Source organism: Camelus ferus, chromosome 32 (genome assembly GCF_009834535.1).
Source record: "Camelus ferus isolate YT-003-E chromosome 32, BCGSAC_Cfer_1.0, whole genome shotgun sequence".
In the NCBI taxonomy this organism is placed as follows: Eukaryota; Metazoa; Chordata; class Mammalia; order Artiodactyla; family Camelidae; genus Camelus; species Camelus ferus.
Genome location: NC_045727.1, coordinates 11717673 through 11740258, shown reverse-complemented (window position 1 = coordinate 11740258; position 22586 = coordinate 11717673). Strand labels below are relative to the sequence as shown.

The 22586-nt window shown below is 43.3% G+C and overlaps 1 protein-coding gene across 3 annotated transcripts in view; it reads left to right on the top strand.

Moving 5' to 3' along the window:
• Nucleotides 1-22586, top strand: part of SPECC1L (sperm antigen with calponin homology and coiled-coil domains 1 like) — a 112531-nt gene that overhangs the window by 12272 nt on the left and 77673 nt on the right. For all 3 annotated transcript variants that reach the window (XR_004316732.1, XM_032471985.1, XM_032471984.1), the window contains exon 2: nt 13576-13765. Coding sequence is in view for 2 of the 3 variants with exons in the window: in XM_032471985.1 (XP_032327876.1) it covers nt 13613-13765 (153 nt within the window). In the remaining variant the exon portion in view is untranslated. The remainder of the gene's footprint in view (nt 1-13575; nt 13766-22586) is intronic.

Below are 22586 nucleotides of genomic sequence, written 5' to 3'. Positions count from 1 at the left end.
AATCTGACCTGTAGAGAGTTTAGTGCTTGAACTTGCTCTTCATTTCTCATGCGGTGAAGACCAACGGTAGAATCCTAAATAGGCAACGGCAGAGTCAGGGTAACTTAGTTACATGGTGAGTCTCAGCCTTTTCACAAGGAAGTGTGGGCCGTGACATTTGGAACCCAGAAGGAAGTGCTCACCAGTGTTTTCCTCTTTTCTTCTCTTACATCCTCATCCTGCCCTGACAGTGAGTGGAAGTTGTACCCCAGTTGCAGGATGTCTTGTAATAGGCTGGGAACTGTGTGATCGGTGTCTGGAGAGAGCTTTGGGGATTTACTTCTGACACGCGTGTCCCAGCAGCAGTGGTTTGGGGTTCACAGCATAGGTCTGATTTTGTCTGTCTGTCCACTGTGTGGTCCATTCTCCATGTAGTTTTTAAATGATACCTTTAGGCCCTCACCCTGCCCTGTCTGCAGCATTGTACTGTGTGGGGCCCGAGGGCGTCCGCCCTGCTGTCCACCGAGGGTGTACCGAGAGGGGCTCGGGTCACAGACCACGGGCTGGGGATTTGACAGCAGGGGAGGCCCGTGCGGTTGTGGTCCTCTGAGCTGGACTTCAAGGGACACGAGCTGTGCTTGTCCTCCAGGCGGCTGGAGGGGGCTGCTTGGACCGGGCAGAGTGACCAGCTTCTGGGAAGAGGTGTGCTGCTCTCCACCCAGGCTGTTTGGGGGCGACCAGAGCGTTGGGTCTTAGGCCAGCAGTCAGGCGTTACTGAGGCAGGAGACGCACTGTGAGGCTGTGGGTCCATGCTGTGCTTCTCCCCTGACACCCAAGGGACTGGAGCAGGGCTGGGGGTGGACACAGAGAGGAGGGAATGCTGTAAGCCCAGGCCTGCCTTCGGGTCCCGGGGCGCGTCTCCACCCTGGTTCCGTGTCTCACTGTCAGGCCACCCGTGAGACTGAGGAAGCCCACCTGGGCAGTCACCCGCTGTGGTGGGCCCGCGGGGCATCTGGAGCCAGGCCTCCGCAGAATGCTGGCTGTGGGAGGCTCAGGCGGTCCCTTCTGCAGCGGCCCTGGTAGTCATCCCCACCGCCTGAGACGGGGATGACGTGTGTGGAATCCACAACACACCCCCAGCCTGCAGTGGGCCCTCAGATTTGAGTTCCCTGCTGTCCCTCTTACCAGTGAGGTTTCAGAGGAACTGGAGAACAGTGCATTTTCACCGTCCACTTGGGGTTGTCTATCTGCCAGGCAGCTGGCTAGGAACTGCAGAAAGAGATGCAGGTTAGCAGAGAGTCCCTGTGACTCCTCACATTTCATTTTGGGACATCAGAGGGCCCTTCTCTGTGCTCTGATCCTTTCCCAGGAAGTGGAGATCAAGGGACTGACAGGCCCTGTGTTGTCCACGTTCCCTGCGCTCTCAGCCAGTTCTGTTGAGCTGGCTTTCTCCACTCCTCAGAATGTATGCAAACAAGACCCTGTTTATGGTGTGCCCCCGAAAGACGAACATCCCCCTTTCCTCCCAGGTTTAAACCAGTCTTTTTAGGTCAAGGTTCTTCAGGCCTGACACTGTTGGTATTTGACAGTTCTTTGTTGTGGGGCTGTCCTGTGCATTGTAGGATATTTCATAGCATCCCATGCCTCTCCTCCAGTTGTGACACCCAAAAATGTCTAGTGACAGTGCCAAATGCTCCTTTGGGGGCAGAATTGCACACTGTTGAGACTGCTACCTTAGACTCAGTGGATAGAAGAAAAAAGAACTCTATAGTATTTTTTATTTTTCATTTGACCTAATCCGTGAAATGCTTACTGAAAAAAAAATTTCATTTTTATTAAACTGAATTCAGATTCTAATCTATTTTAACTTGTTTAGTTTAGAATGGCTTTTTTGTGCCATTGGCAAAACATTTCTCAAATCTAAAATTTTTAGCTTATTTTTGAAGGATTTAATCCATTGTTACATTTGAATGATGAGTGAAATAAAAGAAGATGTCTCATTGTGTATTTCAGGTCAGTTTGTTATAAATGTGCAAATGTATCGAATTGATTTTTCAATTAAAACTGTGGCAGACAGTTAATCTTATGAATACAGTATTGTGGAAGCTTCTAACTGCCTGACCAAAATTGAGTGTAAAGCCATGGTTTGAAAGGTCCTGAATAAACATTTTCTTTTTGTAAATATTCAAAAACCTTGGCTGAGCAGGGAGAGGCGACTCAAAATTTCTTGCATTCTGGGAGTTTGAACTTTGGAAACCAATTTGTTTTGGACTAAATCTGGAAAAATCATTTGTATGCTGTAGCCAGAAATTCTTTTAGGCTGTCCTTTTCTAGCCTTGTCACTTGTCTGGAATGTTAAGTATCATCAGTAGTTTAACGGCCTTTTAGCAGTTTGTATTAAAAAGAGAGAGGATCTCCAGAAATGGATCTGAAGAGGTCTTGGTATAAGATTAGGGTTTTTTGTTATTATTCTTTGGAGAGCAGTAAGAAGAAGAAGACTTATGATTCTAAGTTTGAACAATCCAGGGAGCTTCTAATTGTTTCTAAATATTTCCTTGTGTTAAAGCTCAGGGAGTAATAGGGAGAAATCATAAGTTATTTGTGTGAGTGGGTTTTTCTGTGGCCAAAACAAATTGAAATAGAATAGCGTTTTTTTAAAATGCATTTATTTTATAGTTTATTTTTTAAATTGAAGTATAGTTGATGTACAATATTATGTTACAGGTATACAAATAGTAATTCACAATTTTTAAACGTTATTCTCCATTTATAGTTATTATAAAATACTGGCTGTATTCCCCATGTTGTACAGTACGTCCTTGTAGCTTATTTTATACCTGATAGTTTGTACCTCTTAATCCTCCACCTGCATCTTGCCCCTCCCCCTTCCCTCTCTCCACTAGTAACCATTAGTTTCTTCTCTACATCTGTGAGTCTGTTTCTTTCCTGTTATATTCACTAGTTTGTTGTATTTTTTTTAGATTCCACATGTAAGTGATACCTTACAATATTTGTCTTTCTCTGTCTGACTTATTTCACTTAGCATAATGACCTCCAAGTCCATCCATGCTGAACACCAGAAACTAATACAACATTTTAAATCAGCTGTACTTCAATTAAAAGATGAACAAACAACCAGCCAACACATTTAAAATACGGGCAGAAGAACTGAACAGACATTTTTCCAAAAGAGGAAATGTAGATGGCCAGCAGGAACATGAAAAGCTGCTCAACATCACCAATATCAGGGAAATGCAAATCAAAATCACAAGACATCATCTCACACCTGTCAGAATGGCCATCGTCAGAAAACAAATAACAAATGTTGGCAAGGATGTGAAGAAAAGGGAACCCTTGTACACTGTTGTGGGAATGCATATTGGTGCAGCCACTATGGAAAACTATATGGAGGCTTCTCAAAAACCCAAAAATATAACCACCATGTGGCCCGGCAACTCCACTCCTGGGCATGTATCCAGAGAAAAACAAAAACATTAACTCAAAAAGATACATACCCCTGATTTTAACAGCAACATTATTTATAATTGCCAAGATATGGAAGCATCCTAAGTGCACATTAATAGATGAATGGATAAAGAAGGTGTAGCATATATATGTAATGGAATACAACACCTATAAAGAAGGGTATTTTGCCATTTGCAACCCTTCATTCACTTTTTTTTCTTCACAACTGGCATAAACATTTCCATTGCATTGAAAACAACTAAATACCTAGAAATAAACTTAACCAAAGAGGTTACCTATACTCTGAAAATCGTAAAACATTGATGAAGGAATTTGAAGATGAGACAAAGAAATGGAAAGATTTCTTGTGCTCTTGGACTGGAAGAATCAACATTGTCAAAATGGCTGTACTACCCAAAACAATCTACAGATCCAATGGAACCCCAGTCAAAATACTCATGACATTTTTCATAGAACTAGAACAAACAGTGCCAAAATTTATATGGAACTATAAAAGACCCCAAACTGCCAAAGCAATCTTTTGTAGTTCTTTTTTTTTTTTCTTTCTTCTTTTTGTTCTCTTTTCTTACGGTTTGATGACTAGAAGTTCCTTTAACATTTGTTGTAAAGCTAGTTTGGTTGTGCTGAATTCTTTTAAATTTTTTAATCTGTGAAGCTTTTGATTTCTTCATCAAGTCTGAACAGGAGCCTTGCTGGATAGAATATTCTTGGTTGTAAGTTTTTCCCTTTCATCACTTTAAATATATCGTGCCACTCCCTTCTGGCCTGTAGAGTTTCTGCTGAAAAATCAGCTGATAACCTTATGGGGAGTTCCCTTGTATGTTATTTGTTGCTTTTCTCTTGCTGATTTTAATATTTTCTCCTTCTCTTTAATTTTTGTTAATTTTATTGCTCTGTGCCTTAGTGTGTTCCTCTTTGGGTTGATCCTGTGTGGAACTCTCTGCACTTCCTGGACTTGGGTGGCTGTTTCCTTTCCCAAGACGGGGAAGTTTTCGGTTATTAGTGCTTTTGGATTTGTGTTGCTGATAATTAACTCCTTTTTTCTAGTATCCTGTGTATCAGTTGCTGTGGTTTAGTGGAAGGAGCTCCGACTTTGGGCAAGCTACTTACCTCTCTAACCTCAGTTTCTTCCTCCTCTCCGGGCACGCAGGGCAGTTGTAAGAATCAGGTGTGCCAATGCTGGCCGCCAGCATCTCCAGGCGGCTTGCTCTGGTGTTTAAACAACAGTAGTGGCACCAGCAAAGTGTCTCACCTCCTCAGTACCCTGACCCCCTGCCCTTCACAGAGCCACATTTTGGAACCATCCTACATCCTTTGTCTCCTACTCAGTCCTGGTCCAGTGAGGTCTGACTTCGTCCTGTCCTTCCCCTTGGAGCTGTCAGCCCTGCTCGCCACTGCATCCTTCTGGTGTCCTCTCAGGCACTTTCTGGTGTAGATTCGCCCCCAGGCTCCTTTCACCCAGTGTGGCCAGGAGGTAGCTGTGAGGGGAATGGGGTGGAAATCCCAGAGGAGCTGCTTTTTCCTTTTCCTTCCTCTGTGGCCCTGAGGGCGCTGGAAGGGGAGTGCACACTTGGGACTGGAGGGGGACGGGGAGGAGAGGTCTGTCTGAAGGCCATCTTTCCTGAGTGTCATAGTGTGCATCCTTGGTTTCTGGAAGCAGGTAGAACTACCATATTAAATGTGCACATTAGTTGATAATCGCACCCTAAGTTTAGACATGAAATAAAATGTCTTAAAAATGAGAGAATACATGTTATAATAAAAATAAGCATTTAAAAATAGTAACCTCCTTAGTAAGCACTGAAGTATTTTGAGCAATAATGGACTTTTGTACGAGCATCACATGCCCGAAGTCATCTCCCCCTGCCACGTTCCAGTCTGTGTCTCATGCACCTTGAATACACATCCATGTGCACTTGTGCACTGTTTGACCTGACATGGCTCAGGTTTTTCCTCTGAGTAAGCCTTGGCTTTTTTGGTGGAGTCCTCCTTCCAGTCTGTCTTTAAAATATATGCACTTAAGTGCACTTTCTGGTGGTGTGTTACAATTCACAATAAGGTTAAAAACACGTATATGTTGAGGAATTTGGTATAGGAAGTCTATTGCATTATGATTTATTTAATCAAAACATTTCTCATTGAATTTCTTTTCAGCATTTTTGTTTGGTTATGTAGTACTTATGGTTTTATCACATTGGTTGTGGTTTTGATTCATTTAGCAGCATTTACTTAGGGACTCCAATTTAGTTTGCTAAATTTCAGTTTTCCTTTGAGAGTGTGATTCCTTCTCAGTGTTTTAAGTCCCTTCTTAATTTACAGTTTTAGTATGATCTTTGCATTTTGAAAATGGAGCTTGTGAAATAAGAGAGATAAATGGATTTAGACTGCTTGGGTTGAAACCTTTTTTGGAATTCTAGTGAAATATTGATGGGCATAAAAAACATACCTAATAAGCAGTTTCGTTTTTTAAAAAAAAGTTTTGATTCCTGTTTCTGAGGGTGTAAGTCATGAAATAGGACATTTGGATTTCTGAAACAGCCTAGTGCATCCTCCTCCCTTTAAACAGCTCAGAGTTAACACGACTTGCCCAAGGTCCTGCAGGTGCGCCAGGACCCCCACCGCAGCCTGGGTCTCCTGATTACCGTTCCGTGAACTCCCTGCCATATATTTTCAGTGTTTCCTGCTGTGTAATTTTCAATGGGAAAGGACCAGGAGCAAGTGTTGTTTGTTGACATCTGTGTGCCACAGTGTATAATCTGATGACGTGGTGAGTGAAAACAATCTTTTGTCATTCTTTATAAAGGGTTTCTCTTACAGAGTATTTTTTGAGTTGCTCCTTTTATTTTAATAAGGAATTAGTCATACTTGGGGCATGCAGTGTGTTCTTATAAATTACGGTAGCTCCCATGTATCCATCCTTCCTGTGGGCTGCCACCCTGCTAAGCACTTTAGGTTCTTATAAGATAAATAGTACTATTACCAGCCCGTTTTACGTATGAGGAAACTGAGATTTCAGAGAGGTTGTCCCAATACTGGTTTTTTAAATAAGCACAATGGATTTTAAAATTATCAATTAAATAAGCTACGTTTAAATAGTTTTAAATAGCAATACATTTTGTGTAACAGAGGCAAAAATAGGTTCTACTGGGAAGTGAGTAGGACATGCATAGAGGAGTTCAAAGGAAGAAGTGGGGAACCCGTCAGGATCCTGATGTGACTGCAGGAGAGGGGATTGGGGACCATCTCCTGCAGTTGTCAGCAAGGGCTCTTGTTCCACATTGAGCCAGGGCTGGAGGTGCTTCTCGGGGAGGAATGGCCTTAGAGCCCCCCGTGCTTTCCAGGATAGTCTATGGTCTCCTCTGCTCAAGGTGGATTCTTGATGCGATATAGTAACAGTTAAGATAAATTCTTAAGGTCCTTTTGGCATTATTTCTGAATCCTGGTTGGTATGTTTTTCATGGGTGCATGGTTGGGGAGGATGGAGTTTCTGAATCACTGAAGGGTATTACCATCCCTGATCTTAGATGATTGCCCCATTTTTCTGATCTTTGAGCCCTGGTGAAGTAACTTCTGGAATGAGTATGTCTGGATTTTTGTTCTTTTTCTTGGTCTTTACATGTTATTTTGTATAAGAACGCTGTAAGTTAGATTTTATCAACTCCTATTTATAGGAGAGGAAACAGTTGCAAAAATACAGAGTGGTGAAGTGATTTGCCAGAGGTCACAGCTCTTGTGGCAAAGCTGGAGTGTGAACCCAGCTCTCCTGACTTGAAATTCAGGACTCTGCTGCTGTCCCGAGACCAGGGAGGGGGTCTGGTGATGCATCCCAGAGCCTTCTCATTGCTTTGTTCTATACCTGCAACATTGCCATCAGCTGTGTGACTTGTATTAAGTCCGAAGGATTTGGGGGTCAGGAGGTACCTTTGAAATTCCTTAGAATCCAGCCTCCTTTTATTGTAGGTGAGGATCCTGGTTGGACAAGTGACTTAGATTGAAGGCAGTGCTTCTTAGAGGGAGGACTAATCGGTTTCAAGTCGAAGTCAGAGTTTAAAAATATCCCAGAGGCTTGAGCTGAATCTGTACCAAATGACAATTTTAAGAGCTACAGATGTAATTTTTTTTTTCAGAATATAAATTACACAGCTATGAAGAGAAGAAAAGTGGGGTGTTTACTACAGTTTCATCAACATTTCTGTGTGTTTGAAATTTTTCATAATAAAATGTTAACAGAAAAAAGAAAAGCGGCTTAGCAGCAGTTTGTGTGAAAGACTTTGAAGTATGAGGTGACCATGAAGTCAGTATGAGTCTCTGCTAGTTCCTGGCAAAGCAGGGTTTTTTCTTAGATTAAGAGAAGCTCAGTGTCTTGATGCAAAAGTAACGGTCAGCTGGACTGTGTGCTCGCAGACCAGGTCTGTCTGGTGTCTGTGCGCATGGATGCAGGTGTGCAGACCTGGAGGGGAGGCTGGAGAGTCCAGGGACTTACATGGGGGCAGCACAGACTTTGGGTCGTCCTCAGATCCCGGGAGAGCTGAGGGCTGAGGATTCTTTTGAGTGTGGAGCTCAGGTTCAGGTCAGAGGAAAGGAGTTACAGGGAAGGAGATGCCATTCCAGCCCCTCTCCCCGTCCCTCCTCTCGGTGCCCTTCTGTCCCTCCTCCGCCAGGCATTGAGTTCGTCTTTAGGAAGGGCAGGTCTGGTCAGGGTGGCACTGCCTTTCATCCCCTGTGCTCTGTGTCAGAGCCGGCCCTTCCCCACCTTCGAGGTCTTCAGGTGGCCGGTGCTTTCTCTCACCTCTGAGGGGTATCTCCCACCCCACCCCCTAAGGCAGAACCAGGGACGGGGCCTTCTCTCCCCCTGCACCTTGTGTGTGTGCTTATCTTGTGTTCTCAGTAGGATTTGTAAAGGGCGGGGACCTGTTCCCTGATGTACCTCACTCTTCCACTAGGCTCTGAGCCCCTGGAAAGATGGTGGTTTTGCGTTAATCAGCTCAGTGCGTCCGTGTGTTGATGCCTCGTCTGACCAGCTTCCCAGAGAATGGCTTTGGCTTGCTGTGGCACAGAATAAGTGTTCAGTGACTGTTGCGTGAATAATGACTTGCTTCCTAACTTTTCAGTGGTTAGTATCCTCCATTTTCTGTCGGTGATGCTGCATGTGGAATTTCCTGTAAACGGCCTCCAAAACACTTTCCATTTTTAAGAGTCTGTGTTTTGATTTTTAAATAGCGTCTTATCTGCCATATGTGGAAGGTGAGAGATGGGCCTCGGTTGTCTTCCTTATGTGATGTCCTCATGGATGTGAAGGGAACTCAAGCTTCCTGTGTGGCTGTGGCTGTGTAATTAGCTTTAGGCAGGGCTCCCGGAGCTGTAAGTCCTGCCCTGGGACGTCCTGGTGAGAGGTCTGGCCACCCAGACTGCAGCCTTCTCACTGAACGCAGGCTTTTGTCTATAAATGACAGCACTTGTGTCTCTGCCCTTGCCTAACAAGAGAGTTGCTTGCATCCCAGGCGCCCACGTGTGGGGACACAGTGAGCTGTGCTGGGGGCGGTGCAGCTGGGCCAGGGTGCCTGCCCTATGGGAGGGGCTCAGGGCTCTCAGGGTCTTACCCTGTTGGGGGAGCAGCGCGTATATTTTGACGTTTTTAAGAAATATTATTTAAGAAATACATGTGGCACACTTCATGGATTATTGTAGCTGAGATCATTCTTAGCAAATATAGACAGAAAGTGTCCATCCTGCTTTTGTGAGGAGGGCTACTTTTTATTTCCCTCCACACCTTGATTTTGCTGGACTAGAGGTGGTGTTGGGTGCTGACATGACACCCTCGTGTGAGGTCGGGGAGGGCATGGTGGTGACTCCCATCACACCCCTTTCTCCAGCTCTCAGACCTTGGAGCTGCTGTGAACCGTGCATTCCTCACCCTCCACTCTGCAGTCTCCCTGGGCCCAGGCTGGGGCCAAGGTCTACTGGTGAATTATAATCTGTTTTTGAGGATCCTTGCCCTTAAAAGGGGTCATTTTAGAAAATCATACAAGCTTTTTTTTGTTTGTCTCAGTGCTCTTGGCATTTAATAGGTGGGGGCCCTGGAATTCTAGACTCAATGAAGTGACCATTCTGTAAAGTGGAAACTTACCCTGTGATCTGCACAACTTTGGAACATCTTGCTGAGTAAGTTATGTGGATAGAAAAAAAAAAAGCCTGTTCATAACAACCTAGATTCTTACTCTTTTTACACAAAGAAAGCGTTTTTAAGTGTGTTTTTTGTATATATGGGATTTTTCAGGAGTGCAGTTACTGTAGGTGTTGAGGGGAAGTTGTTTGTTCTCAGCTTTATGAAGTATATTAGGGTCTCCAGAGAGACGGAACCAGTGGGATATATTTACACCTACACACACACACACGTGCATGCACACATGAGTGTACACACATGCACACGCATCTAGAAAGAGATTTATTATTATATGGAGTTGGCTCATATGATTACAGAGGCTGAGGAGTCCCAAGACCTGCAGTCGGCCAGCTGGAGAACCCGGAGAGCGAGTGACATAAGTTCCAGCCTCGAGGTTGGCAGGCTCTACACCCGAGAAGAGCCAGTTTTTCAGCGGGAGTCCAAAGGCGGGAAAAGACCAACACCCCAGCTCCAGAAGTCAGTCAGGAGGGGTTCCAGGCACTCAGCCTTCTTGTTCTACTCAGGTCTTCATTTGATCGGATGAGGCCCAACCACATTAGGGAGAACAGCCTACTCAGCCTGAGAATTCAGGTATTAGTCTCATTCAGAAATACCTTCACAGCCAGAGTAGTGTTTGATCAAGTGTCTGGACACCCTGGGCTCAGTCAAGCTGACATACAAAATTAGCTGTCACACCAAGCGTGGTTCACCCTTTTAGAAAATCACGTTACTGAGGGCGTGCATGGTATATAGCATGGTGTCTATAGTTGCTAGTCCTGTGTGCCCAAGTCAAGACTGTTTGTAACTGTCAAATTCACAGTAATTCAACTTAGAGGTGTGGATTTTCTGACTGTTTTATTCCTAGTATAGTATTGCTCGAACATTTACGTATTGAAATTCGTATTTATTTTAAATTATTTTTTATATTATAGTTGACAAATTATGTAGATAATTTTAGAAATAATGTATATAATAAATAGGTTATCTTTGGATTTCATTTCAGTAGTAAAGGTATATTTACATATTTGTTAGAGAAAGTAGGTTTGGGTCCAATGTGGTGAGAACCATTGGTCTAAGAGATCCCGCGAGATTGCGAGCTTCCGGTCTCCTGGACCAGATGCGTCTCAGCACCTTTAAAGCTTCTCTGCCTCTCCTCTGCTCCCAAATCTGCACAACCATAGTTCTGCTCTTTTTCTTATCAGGTAATTTACAGTGTTGGGATCTACCTTCCAGAAGTTCTGGTTTCACGTTGTCATTAGGTTGTTTTTTTAAATAACAGCTTTATTCAGAAATAATTCATATGCCACACAGTTTACCTATTTCAAATGTGTAATTCAGTGGTTTTTTTTTTTTTTGTGTATTCACAGGGTTATGTTACATCAATATTGTATATCACAATCTAATTTTACAGTGTTTCATCCCAAAGAGAAACCTGTATCCATGTCTCCTACCCCTTGGCAACCTCTTATGTACTGTCTCTGGATTTGTCTTTTCTGGACAATTTGGGTCTGGTTTCCTTTATCTGGTACAGTGTTTTCAAGGTTCATTTGTGTTGTACCAGGTGTGCCCAAGTAAAAGTCCATTGGATGGATATACCACATTTTGTTTATCCATCATCAATAGATGGACATTTGGAATTGAAACAAGAAGTTATTTTATATGTGGAAAACATATGATAATGTGTATCCAATAAGAAATACATGCTCATAAGTGAAAAATATATATTTAAATGCTAACAGAGAATTCTGTCCTGGTTTAATGGGTAGAATTTTTTGAGGTTGTTTGTGTTGTTTTCATTTTTTGGCTGTTATGAGTAATACTCCTATGGACGGACATTTTTCCGTAAGTTTTTGTGTGGCCAGTGTTTTCCTTTCTCTTGGGCAAATATCCAGGAGTGGGATTGCTGGGTGGTATGGTGACTCTGTGTTTAGCCATCTGAGGAACTGCCTGACTGTTTTCCAAAGTAACTGCAGCATTCTGCATTCCTGCCAGCTGCATGCGGGGGCTCCAGTTACTGCTCATCCTCGCCAAAATTAGTTACCGTCTGTCTTTTTGATTATAGCCATCCTAGTGGATGGGACATGGTAGTTCACTAGGTTTTAACTCTGGGACAGAGACAGCAGCAGGAAAGGGACAGTCTGTTATGATGTCCAGTATGGTAGCTACCATGTACCTTTGAATTTAAATAGATTAAAATTAAATAAAACTAAAAATTCAGTTCCTCAGTCACACTAGCTGCATTTCAAGTGCTCACTAGCCTGTAATGGCTAGTGGTTACTGTATTTTGGACAGCACAGATGGATACATTTGCATCACTGCAGTAACTTCTGTTGGATAGTGCTAGCCAAGAAGAAGTTAATTTGACAGCAGCTGGAGGAGTAGGCAGAGAATGGTCAAGGGTTTGAGGAGTGTGGAGAAGAGCGCAGACCTGCAGTTTGGAGAAGAAAGCAACTTTGGGGAGCCATTTACAAGATGGGAGACGTTGAAAATAGAGGGTAGATACAAAGAGAAAATGGGACGTTGAAGGGAAGTTTCTTAGGATCTTTATTTTTAACTGTATTGTGCATGTTGTGGATGCTGCTTGCCTGTCTCCTGGTCATTTTTCAGTGTCTTCTGGGAAACTGTAGGAAACAGATGGCGGGGCTGAACCAGAGGAGCACTTGCTCAGGGCTGATCACACAAATGGGACAGGAGAGTAGAAGGCAAGGGGGTTACGAGCAAGTGAGCGGATGGGCGACTTGATCATTCCCGAATATAGCACTCTTTGTAGGGGCTGACCCGGGAGTAGGGGGAAGGCTGGAGGGCAGACTCCGAGGTTTCGCTGTTTCGGTTGGTATTAATAATAACAGTGCTCCTTTTGCTCCAAGGCCTTATCACGGTGAGGGTGGAGCGGAGCCCCCTTGGCCCTGTCTCACTGTTCCTGCCACCAAACCAGTTGGTACAGTTTGTGTTACGTCAGGCAAGATAAATCTGGTGCGTTCGAGCATAGTCTAGGCAAAATGTTCACTGAGGCTATTGGAATGAGCCTTTTCTTTCCCGAAAGGTTGTTCTGTGACGTTTCTCTTTATTTTTATCAGTGTGTAGAAATCTTCATAAAGTAGATCAGCCTCTGTTTTGTGCTCAACGTAGTTTCTCAGCATCCTTGTACATAAACTTCCTTAGATTCACGATAGGCTTTGAGTTTTGGTAGTTGTACACCTGGGCCAGGGTGTCTTTCCAAACATGATACTACTACAGAGACTGCTTTTCTAGCTCAGCCAATAAAGGTCCGCTTAAGGGTTTTCCTGGATGAAGCTTTGTGTGCTGCCTGTGTTACTCCAAGTCCTTTAAGCTGTGAAACTGAGCCTGCTCACTCAGGCGGGAGGTTTGCTGTCTGCTCCTTACAGCTATATAGGATGCCCTTACTTTCTGAACCCAGACTTGAGGCTTATGTTCTGACAAGGAATTTTGCTGCTGCCTCTTGATACAAGAGATACACTGGGAGACAGATTTAGGCCCTGAATGTTGGAGTTTCTGGGATATTCTGCTGGCTTCTGTGGGGATATCACAAGAAATATTTGAAATTAAGACTGTGCCGTATAATTTGGGAGATATGATCGCCCTAAAAGGCCTGCAAAATGGCTGATTCTCAAGTGCCGGGATGACGATTGCTTCCTTAAATGCCACAGATAATGTACAGTGTGTTAGCCAGTTCCACTAGAGATCTAGAATATTCTTTTTACTGACTGGAATGCACAAAATAATTTCAAATTAGTAACATTCAAGAAGGAAGCCTTGAAAACAGGGTGCATTCTGATTAACAAGCCTACAGATTTTTCAGGCTTTCTTTTCTGTCACGACATCTAGCTTTCAGTTTTATTTATCACTTGGTAAAATCCTTCAGAAACAAACTTCTGAAGCGCTTTCTTACAGTGTTGTTCTCGGTATAACGCCATCTTTCTCCGCAGATTTGCTTGTAAATGCATCACGAAGAGGCAGCCCAGAATGAAGAAGACAAGCAGGAGTGTCGGCTCAGCGCCTAAGGTGTCTGGGGTAAGCAGAACGCAAGCCGCGGACAAAACGAAACCCGAGAACAGCTGCCCAGCACCTGCAGGAGGCAAGGTCGGGAAGCCCGGCGCCGCAGCGTCCCTGTCAAAGGTATTCACGGGCTGACTGAGCGCGGGGTGGGTCTGAGGACGGAGTCTTAGGAGGCTGTTTGAGTCATTAAGTAAACCGTGTCTAGGATCACCCTCTGCTGGTGCCCTTGCAGAAAGCTCGCGGTGTGCTGTTCTCAGTCGGTGTGTTGGGGCAGCTCCTGCCTTCAAGGAGCTGGCGGGTCACATGACGAACAACTAAGACACAAGCGGAAAGTCAGGCGCTGAGAGGGCAGGAGGGCCGCGCAAGCCACTTCAAGTGGGAGAACCTTGTTCCAGGCCCAGGAAGGCTTAGTGAGCAGAGCGTGTGCACTCGGTCTTAAAGGATGGCCTGCTGTGACATCCCTGAGACCCCCAAAAGGGGTTTTTATTCCTACCCCAGCCCCTTACACTGTTACTGTAAACTGGCACTCTCTGACAGCTGACACAGTGTTAATCCCAGTTAAAATTGGGTGGTATTGCTTTAATTAGAGCATGACTACTTTTCTTTACATTCTTTCCTTTGGAGGCTGGCTGAGTAGTTTGTAGAGGGTAGTGATGTGTTAGATCACGGGCTTCTGGAGCAGGCAGGCCTGGGCTCGGTGTGTGCAGGCTTCTGGGGCTGTGGTCAGGATGAAATGAGGGTACGTGACAGTGGATGGCCTGTGGCCTGGCACATAGCACGAGCTTTGTAAGTGGCAGATAGTAGCAGTTTTAGGGCTGGCTCTAGAAGCTTCCCAGCTCAAGGGTGACTCCTGAAAGTAATACTCTTTCAACGGTGTTCTCAGTGTCTGTGTTGAGGTGTCCTGGGCCATTTTTCTGCTGGTCAGGTCTTAGAGTCACTGAACAGAGATCCACACAATCTTCTTCCAATCTTTCTCAGTCCAGAGTTCATTTATTTGTTCTTTGCTTGTTTGTTTTGGGGTTTGGTATCTTGAGTCAAAACTCTGACTCTATGGAGAAAACCTGGAGAGGGTTTCTGCTAGTCTGATGGGGGAAACCAGCACTCCCTGAAATGTGATCTGTTTAGAAGCCTCGTGTCCAGGAAGGGCTTTGACAGATTGAGGCTTAATCATTTAAGAAGCACCTCACAGGAGCAGCTGATGAGGGACTTCCTTGTATGTGTGGAAAGATCTAGCAGGAAATGCTGGTTTTTCTGTTCCAGGGTTGTCGAAACTGAACCCAGACTTGCTCCATGGGCTTGGGGATGCCACCAGAGTTTCTCCTTGCTCCAGCAAGGGTGAGCTGCTGGGTGTCATCCTGTGGCCTGGAGGACGGTGCCGGGAGTGGACCTTGGCCTGCTTCCCGTAGTCTCAGTCAGCAGCCTGACGGTTTCCTTGGTGGCAGTGCTGCCTCTCTCTCTGCCCTCGCTGGTGACTCAGTGGCTGGGGCTGTCTCCCAAGTGGAGTGCCCCTGTGCCGGGGCATCCTGTGACTTACGGGGCACGAGGAACGTGCTGGAGTGCTGGCCTGGGACGTGCACTGCCGCCTGCCTTTTGCTGCCTCCTCCTTGCTGGCAGGCGGTGTCTTAGAGGTTCACTGTGAAGCATGTGCTGAGCAGCGTGTCAGGTCTTCTGGGGCCTGGATCCCGAGCTGATGGCAGTTTGGTCTTGAGCAGTGAGTACTTCATTGTCAGGCAGAACTGTGTCCCTGCTGTGGCCAGTGTGTGCCAGCTGTCCATGGCTTTGGCTCTGCTGTGTTGACTGATTTGTTTAAGTAACCCTCTGTGTGTGTGCGTGGAGTGGGGAGGGTCGTAGAAGAGGGGAAACTCTTTGGGAACACTTTGCCTGGGCTGGAGCGATTGCTTTTACTTACGAAGGAGAAGGAAAAAAATCACTGAATAGAAATTGGAGTAAGACGGTAAGAAGGAAAGAAGAAAATAGTAAAAAATGATAGAAAAATTGGAAAAAATCAAAAGGGCTTGGAGACCCCACAAACTTAAATGTTTCATTTTTCTAAGTTTTCATAGTTCACTGTGCTTCTCGAGTGTGTGATCACCTCCCACAGCTTAAATCCCTGTGAGTGGTGGAGCGTCAGTGACTAACCAGGCAAGTGCAGGTTTTGACGTTTCGTTGTACAGTCGTGGTGTCCACACTCACTCGCCCCTGTGGACCTGCGCGCTTCTGTCACTGCGCAGGACACTCATCACTGCTCTCATGGGGCCGGGCATGGGCCGCCTTCTCTGCTCTCTCGCTTCAAATCTCGTTTGAGGGTAGATCCAGTGAGATGTTGTGGAAAGGACCCTTGTGATTTGAGCACCTCACTTCTGAATGGAGCTTTTGTAAATAAGAAAAGAAGCACTCCTGCTGTTCACATTGTTCCTGCTCTTGTGAGTGGCTGGCTGACATCTGACCTGGGGCCTTTGCCACAACCTCCAGGTCGAGGCAGTCTCCAGGCCCGAACTCCACAGGTGCTCACAGCTAGTCCTTGGGAAGCAATACGCTTTCATTGTCCTGAGGATACTTTTTCTAAAAATCGATAGATGAGAATTAGTAAGCTGCAGTTACTTCGATTAGAGTTTATCTAAATGATTGATGACTCTCAGTGATGATTTGTGATCATACCTTTTCAGTATAACGTTCATTAACAGTATGAGTGAGCAATCCATCTCTGAAACTTGAAGGGTAAAAATTTTAAACTGATCTTAAATTTTGAGGTGAAGATGCAGGCTTTGAAGCTTGGACTTTACCCGGAGAAGCATATACTCTTTGGTTGTGGTATTTCATTATTTGTATCTATCTGTTTTTACCAGATGACTTGTGTTTTGCATCTGTTATTAAAAAGTTGGCTAAAAATCTATTCTTTCATCAGTTTCATTTTTTGGACTGTTATTTATGGGCGATGTGTATGTGTGAGAATATATGTATATTTATAAAATTGTGTAACAAAAAGTAAAAGAAATAGGGAAAAATATCAGAGAGCCTGCAAGTACCTTTGTGTAAAAGGCAAGTTGGAAAGTGCAGAGTTGTTTCTTGTTTTGTTTTTACTTTTTTTATGAAGTGGAACCTACATCCAGAGAGGTTCGCAAAGCATCTGTGTTGGGCTTCCTGAGTCTCCGCAGGGTGAACACACCTGCGGCCACCAGCCAGGCCAGGAAACAGCCTCCCTGCCCCTCAGCGCCCCCGACTCCCCCCCTACTTCATTAAGTCCCTTCCCATTCTCTCCAGCGGTAACTGTCACCCTAACTCTACCCCAGAGGTTCATTTTGCCAGTTCTGGGTGTCTGTATAGATGTACTCGGACGTGAGGTTCTTTTAGTTCTGCGTCGGTCATGATATCACCCTGTTGTCACCTGCGGCACAGCTCCTCCCTTGCTGACTACTAACCCGAGATCATCCACCTCACCTGCCGTGGATGGACATCTGTCTGGAGTTTCCTTTGGGGCCATTAAGAACAGTACTATTGTGAACATCCTTACACATGTCTCTTGTACACACGTGCACCCATTTCTGTTGGTTCCATAACCAGGAGTGAAATCACTGGCTGGTAGGGTACACAGTGTCCACCTTTAATAGATAGATGGCTGAATCAGCTTCCGAAGTGGTTACCAGTTTGAATAGTCTCAGCTGCACTTACACCCGTCTTTTCATTGTATCCGTTCAGGTGTGTGTAAGGGATTCCAAAGTGGCTTTAATCTGCATTTGCATATTATCAATGAGATTAAGCACTTTTTCATGTTTTGTTTTTTTTTTTAATGTGTTTAATGTATAGTAGATATCCTCTTATGTGAAGGGCCTGTTCAGATCACTTGCCCATTTTTCTGCTGTGGTATCTTTTTTCTCAACCATTTTTTGGTAGTAAAATGCGCATAACATTTACCATCTTAACCATTGTTAAATGTGCAGTTCAGTGGCCTTAAGAACATTCACGTTGCTGAGTAACCTTCACTGCCATGCATCTTCAGAACCTTCTCATCTTCCCAAACTGAAACTCTGTCCCCATCAAACACCAACTCACCCCCGCTACCCCAGTCCCTGGCAACCACTGTCCTGCTTTCTGTCTGTGTGAGTCTGAGTACTTCATATGAGTAGAATTATACAGCATTTGTATTTTTGTGGCTGGCCTATTTACCTCAGCATAATGTCCTCGGAGTCCATCTACAGTGTAGCATATGCCCAGTTTCCTTCCCTTTTAAGGCTGAATAATATATCATTATGTATAGATCACATTTTGTGTATCCATTTTTCCGTTGAGGGATACTGAGTTGCTTCTACCTTTTGGTGACCCTACTTTCAGTTCTTTTAGGTACATACACAGAAGTGAAATTACTGGGTCATATGGTAATTCTGTTCTTAATTTTTTGAGGCACGACCATACCATTTTCCATAGCAGCTGCACTATTTCATATTCCCACCAACGGTGCACAAGGGTTCCCATTTCTCTGATCCTTGCCGGCGCTTGCCTTTTCAGGCTTTTTGGTAGCAGCCATCCTAATGGCTGTGAGGTGGTGCAGTGTCTCTGTGCTGACTTCCAGGCCTTCACCTGTTCTAGATGTCAGCCCTGTGGCATTTACCTGTGTTGCACGCGTTTCACCCACTCTGTGCTTTCTCTTTCTCCTTTTTTAATTGTGTCTTTTGATGAATGGAAGTTCTTATTTTTTTGTTTTTTGTTTGCTTTTGGAAGTTCCTAATTTTAATATAGTCCAGTTTGTTAATCTTTTCTTTACGCTCAGTTTTTTTTTATGTGTGTGTGTCTGAGTGTTTTGTTTATAAAATCTTTTCCCGTCCTGAGGTCATGGAGATAGTCTCTTATACATTTTTTCTAGAAGCTTTATTATTTTACGTTGTGTATTTAGGTCCTCAATCTATCTGGAATTGATTTTTTAAAAGATGTTTCTTTGTGTGTGTGTGGGGGGGGGGGTGGTAATTAGGTTGATTTATTTATTTATTTCAGCGGAGGCACTGGGGATGGAGCCCAGGACCTCATACACGCCAAGTGCGTGCTCTGCCGCTGAGCTCTGCCCTCCCCCCGCCAGTTGGTTTGGAAGACTGTCCTCCACGTTTGTGTTTGTTAGTATCCCTGTGATTAGATTGGGGTGACACGGTTTGGGCAGTAGTCCCACAGAAGGCATGTGTGTTGGCGCAGCGTCTCCAGAGGCACGTGGGTGTCAGTCTTTCATTCCTGGTGATGTTGATTTGGTTAAGATGGTGTCTGCTAGGTTCCTCCATTATCAGGTTACTATGTTTCCTTTTGTAAAAATAAGTATCTTATTAAAAATACTTGGACACTTTGTAAATGTCTTTTTCCTCATCAAACTTTCACCCTAGTTTTTAGCAATTTTTGGTAATTCTTTCCAGAATTATTACTATTTTTGTCAAATGGTAATTTTCTAATTCTGTCATTCCTGCTACATTTACTAGTTGGCATGCTACTGTAAGGAAGAGTTTTCTATGTTCCCCCATTTTGTATTTTCATTTATATTAGTGAGGATTCATGGATTCTTATTCAATGAGCTATAAATTAGTAGCATCATTTATTTTGATGCTTAGATTGTCCCCTGTTTGGCCAGTGGTGGTCCCTTCAACTGGCTCCTAGGTCCTTTCGGTATGTTCCTCTTATTCTTTGAGCAATGTCTTTCTCTCTGGCATGGTAAATTGCCTACTTTCCAAGCCCAGCCCTAGAATCAACCTTGTCTTTAAGGAGGCCTTAATCTTTTCAGTAGAGGATAGAATTTACACCATCTGAAAGCTAAGTGTGCTCATGGCTTTTGAAAGTGTTGTTTTTGGAAAGCACACGTGTATGCACATGTGTGCATCATACAGATCTGTGTCAATATCTGTATCGGCTTCTCTTTATATGCATTAAAACCTCAGAGTTCACACTGATGCTTCCAATTCCAGTTGATATACAAGGTTGATAGTAGCCTTTTCCACTTTCCACAATTGTAATCCCTTCCTCCGACAGTAGCTTTCATTATCCAAAATAGATTTACTTATTTTACCAACCCTAGAATATACAGAAAATAGAGATTTGCTCACTGATACCACTGCAAAAAACGGATCTGCCAGCTAGCATTCAAAATGTATACTTTTTCGTTTTTAGCTTGAGAGTTTGAGGATTTATGGTCAAAATGCTGTGTTCAGAAGATACATGGATTACCCCCTGCCCTCCCCCATGTAATTATAATAGTCATTAGAAATGCAATTGGGTCCATCTGTTTCAATTGTGTTCCATTTTAGCGCTCCCCCCACTCTTGTTTATCTACTCCTTTACCGTGAGCATGTAAAACACTCAGTCACAACTCTGGGAGATGCGCTCAGAGAGGGGCCCTCCCTCCCCCACTCCTCCGCACTCTCCCCGCCTGCCAGTTGGAGGTGAGCAGTCTGATTTAGTTTTTCTTTAACCTTCCTGTTTCTTTTTGCATAAGTGAACAGATGTGTATTTTTTATTTCCCCTTTCTTACACTAAAATTGACATAATTAGGTATACTTTTACACTTTGCTTTTTTTCACTTAATATATGTCTAGAGATACCTCCATACCAGTTTTTAGCAGTCTTTCTCATTCTGTTTATATTTCCTTGTATGGATGTACTACAGTTTATTCAACTGCTTTCCCACGTATAGACCTAAGGTGTTTCTAGTATTTTGCAATTAGAAACAATGCTGCAATGAATAACTTTATGCACATGTATTTTTGTTATTGGAGGAGTGTCTTCAGTTGAATTCCTAGAAGTAGAATTGCTGGCCAAAAGGTAAATGCATATGCAGCATTGTTAGACGTCACCATATCCTTCCGTAAGGCTCTGTCTGTCCAGTCGAGTCCTCACCAGGAACTGACGAGAGAGCCTGCCCCCACACCTTTCGCGGAGGGGTGTGTCGTGCTTTTCTCCCTCTTGCCGGTCTGATGGACGTGGCGGCTCAGTGCTGTCTGTTTGCATTTTTCCTAGTGTGAGTTAGACTGACCATCTTGTTTTGTACATTTGTGTGAATTGATTGTATGCAATTGTGCACTTTACTTACTATTCTTTGTGGTTTTTGGTCTTCTTCCCCATGATTTTTAAGAGTTCTTTGTGTGTTAGGGATATTAGTCCTTTACTGGTGAGGTATTTCAAATACACTTACCTAGTTGCTCATGTGTGGTTTCTTTTCTTTTCTTTTCCTTTTTTTTTTTTAACTTTGCTTATGATAATTTTTTAGCCATACAGTTTAAATTTTTTAAAAGATTTTAATTTTTACTTAGTCAAATTTTTCAGTTTTTTGTTTTAATCATTCAGGATTTTGAATAATAGAAAGACTTAGAATTTGTTTTTGATATCGTGTAAAATAAGGCTGATTTATTTCTTCTTTCCTTTCTGAATATACAATTGACCTAGCACCACTTAGTGAAAATCCATTTTTCCTGTACTGCTTCTTTGGTCATAAATACAGTTTTTTTCTGAATTCTGTTCTGTTCCACTGGTTAATTCGTGTGCCAGTGTTGTGCTATTATAGTTACTGTGATCATTGCATAGATTTTGATTTGGTACTCTGATGTATGTTTAACTTTTCCATTACTTGAAGACAAATTGTAAACAGAAGTGTGACAATTAAGCCACTTTTTATAGGACTATGTACGTGGTCTTTAGATGTAATTATTATGAAAGAAAAGAATATTTAACTCATGGAGGAAGGAAAATTAGTTCAAAGATGATTTTAACTTTAATTACCAATATAAATAAGATGATATGAAAACGTAAGAGTATGCTAAGTTTATTTACTGATTAATAGAGGAGGGGCAAATTGACGGGAAGAGGTGTGACTTGATTTTTTACATCATAGTTGATGAACAATTTTATTAAGAGAAACTAGTCTTAAAGAAAATGAACAATCCTTAATGATTAATATAGTATCCCCCTTTCTTGTTACGTGATCTAGATTTTTTGTAATGTGACAGCCCTAAATTACCAAAGCCTAATTCTGACAGTTCATTTAAAACATTAAGCCTTGTTCTGCATCTTTCTGGAAAGCCAGATTGACGTACCTAATGGCACTGCTCCATACGGAGTTCCTGACATTCAGAACTAGAAGAGGCTTTAGAGATGAGTTATTTATGAGCTATTCTGCTTAGAAGAAATGAATTCATTGTGATAATCTGAGGATGAGCCTGGCTCCAGATGGGAAATGGCATAAATCCACTGCTTAACTTGTGCCTTCACCTTAATGGGCAAAACTTTCAGTTTTTTTATTAAAAAAATAAGTTTCTCTTCTTTCTCACAGATCTTTAACTCCCCTGTGTTCTCTCATTTCTCTTTTTCGTAAGGGATAATTTTATACCCAATCCAGTTATCCGGAGTGTTTGTTTTCTTTTTAAGAAGCTCCCATTTTTTCAGTCATCTTTATAAAACAAAAACAAATATTACAAAATGGTCCTTCTCAAATAATATGGTCATTTAGGCTGACTAACCCTCACTCATTAATCTCCAGTTTTTAAAATTTTCATATTACTTAGGCCTTGAAAAAAAAATCTCCTTTCAATTTTGGTTTAATTTAGACTACTGAAAAACTAGATAAGGTAAGAAAAATAAATTTTGGCATAACCTCTTCTAGATGTTAAATCACTTTAGAGCAGTGAAGGTTGTTTCTGACTCCTGACACTGTTTCCCTCTAGACATTGTAAGGTGGCATCGAACTTCCCCGAGGTAGTGTGTGTGATGTCTCTCGGATGTCCTGGCTCGTAAACTGTGTCAGGCGTGAGAGGGTAGCAAGGAGGACGTCTTCACTGTTTCCCCCCCTTGCTGAGTCTGGCCCGTGGGGCCGACGTAGGCTTCCGTCAAATCTTGAGTTCATTGTGATTTTCATATTTTAAAAAGAAGTGCATGATGGTTTATAAACCAGTAAAGAGGTTCTGTTTTTGTAGCTCAGCATGAG